The sequence below is a fragment of the Rutidosis leptorrhynchoides genome, chromosome 3 (genome assembly GCF_046630445.1).
Source record: "Rutidosis leptorrhynchoides isolate AG116_Rl617_1_P2 chromosome 3, CSIRO_AGI_Rlap_v1, whole genome shotgun sequence".
Classification (NCBI taxonomy): domain Eukaryota; kingdom Viridiplantae; phylum Streptophyta; class Magnoliopsida; order Asterales; family Asteraceae; genus Rutidosis; species Rutidosis leptorrhynchoides.
The window spans coordinates 178,262,547-178,264,901 of record NC_092335.1 but is presented as its reverse complement, the minus strand read 5'-3'; the positions used below and the strand labels follow the sequence as shown (position 1 = coordinate 178,264,901).

Here is a 2,355-nt window from a genome sequence, read left to right as displayed (position 1 = left end):
GAATTCTAGAAGACATGGGCGAGAAACAAGATGAAGCTACAAAAATATTATGCGACAACAAGTCCGCGATCGCGATGGCAAAGAATCCCGTGTTCCATGGCAGAACAAAACATATTGACATCAAGTATCATTTTCTACGAGAAGTCTCCGCCAAGAAAGATATTGAATTAAAATACTGCAAGACCGAAGAACAAATTGCAGACATATTCACTAAAGCACTCCCAAGATCAAAGTTCGAGTTCTTACGCAATATGCTCGGAGTAATGCCGAAAAACATTAAGGAGGAGTGTTAAAAATAATAATGTTTTTCTAGAGTAATCTAGAATTAACTACTAGTAATCTAGAATTAACTAGTGGTACTAGATATTTAGTAGTAGATATTTAAGTGGTATTGACTAGAAATTACTAGATAGTTAACTAGTCAAAAATATCAAAGAATGCTAGAAACATCTAGCCACTATTTTGGAGCCTATAAATAGGCTAGTGGTCTTGCAAAATTGTACTCAACACAACAAAACACAAACAAATTGAAGTAATAAAACAACTTTCTAAAAACTCTTTTCCATTCTAATTTCTAAAACACCCCCTCAACATTATAAACACTATAATACTTCATACTAATCTATCACTTCTAAAAAATCTAAACCTACACTAAATCTAACAATTTCGTTAACATGAACCGCATATCAATTGACAGGCAAAATGTGATAGCAAAAGAAACGGACAAAAAGGAGGCTCTTACATAAAGCCCTTCATACTGCAGCTGAAGCTCCAACGCTTTCTCAAGTTTACGGACAACAGACTTCATATCTGGACGTTCGTCTTGAGTTTCAGCCACACACCGATATGCAATTTCTACAAATGTGTCTATAGAATCTTTTATGAATGTTCCCTTATTGAAGGATCCATTATTTCCATGAGTGTTCCCTTAAGGAAACATCTGCGTGCCACATCTACCAGCCCGGATTCACTCTCCTTCATATAAAAATCATCCGAGGCCAACCTTCCAAATAAAATTTCAAACAAAATTACTCCCAAAGTATATACATCTGAGGCTCTTGCTAACTTACGTGTCTCACGATATTCTGGATCACTGTAAAATGCATTGCCAACATACGCATTCAAATAAAGAAACTTTTGGTTAGGAGGAATGAACATCGAGAGCCCAAAGTCTTCAATCTTTGCCCCCAAATTCTCATCTAAAGCAATTGAGTTTGTAGAGAAACCACGGATTATCACTGACTTTTGGTCTTCCATCTCATGATGTAGGTACTTTAATCCATACGCAACATCAAGGCATATTTTCAAACGTTTTTCCCATGTAAGAATAGATTTAGATTCTTGGTCTAACAACCACTGAACAAGGTATGCATTATAAGGATACTCAAAGACAAGGATCTTTTCATTATCCTCATCACAAAATCTAAGTAGAGTGACTATGTTGCGATGCTTACAAGTTGTAAGCATTTCAATGTATGTATCGAATACTACTTCTCCACTAATTGAGTCTACTCTAGAGCGTATGCGTATAATTGAGACATTGGTGCATCTCTCGGAATGTTCACTTTAATTCCTCTCTTCTTCTACAGAGGTGGCAGAATTCTTTTTGTCCCAGACTTCAAGTTCTGCTTTATACACGTCATATAAATTGGTTTCTAGATCCAAGTATGTGTCAGAAAAGTTGTCGGTGGCTAAACTTATATCCGAGAGTCTAATCTTCATGTGATTGAGTTTAGATGTCACGCGTTCCAAGTTGGGTCTCTGCAACAAGGAGGAAAAAGAAATAAGGATGTCACTTGAATCGAAAAGAAATTGTAGTTTAGACTCTTTTTTACAGTTACGAGTAATAAAAATAACCTAACCCACCCCATGACCTGTTTAACCCATTTGACAACCACTTTTGAACACTTCCAAGTCAACTGCATATCTTGATGATAAACTAAAATAATGGCACAAAAAACCAATTAACAGGCAAATGTGATAGCAAAAGAAACAGAAGAAAAAAAAAAAGAGAGGCTCGTACATAAAGCCATTCATTCTGCAGCTGAAGCTCCGACGCTTTCTCAAGTTCAATGACAATAGACTTCATATCTGGACGTCGGTCTTTAATTTCAGCCACACACCGATATGCAGTTTCTACAAATGTGTCGATAGAATATTTGTTTCTTTTCTTAATTATTGAAGGATCTATGATTTCCATGAGTGTTCCGCTAAGGTAGCATCTGTGTGCCACATCTACCAGCCCACCTTTACTCTCATTCACGTACATTTCATCCCAGGCCACTCTTCCACATAAAATCTCAAACAAAATTACTCCCAAAGTATATACATCTGATTTTCTTGATAACCTACATG

General features: G+C 36.3%; 1 protein-coding gene across 1 annotated transcript; it reads right to left on the bottom strand.

Moving 5' to 3' along the window:
* Nucleotides 1–879: 879 nt before the first annotated feature.
* Nucleotides 880–1,467, bottom strand: LOC139900649 (probable receptor-like protein kinase At5g59700). The gene has a single exon (XM_071883412.1). The coding sequence runs from the start codon at nucleotides 1,465–1,467 to the stop codon at nucleotides 880–882; it is 588 nt and encodes a 195-aa protein (XP_071739513.1).
* Between the last annotated feature and the right edge of the window lie 888 nt (nucleotides 1,468–2,355).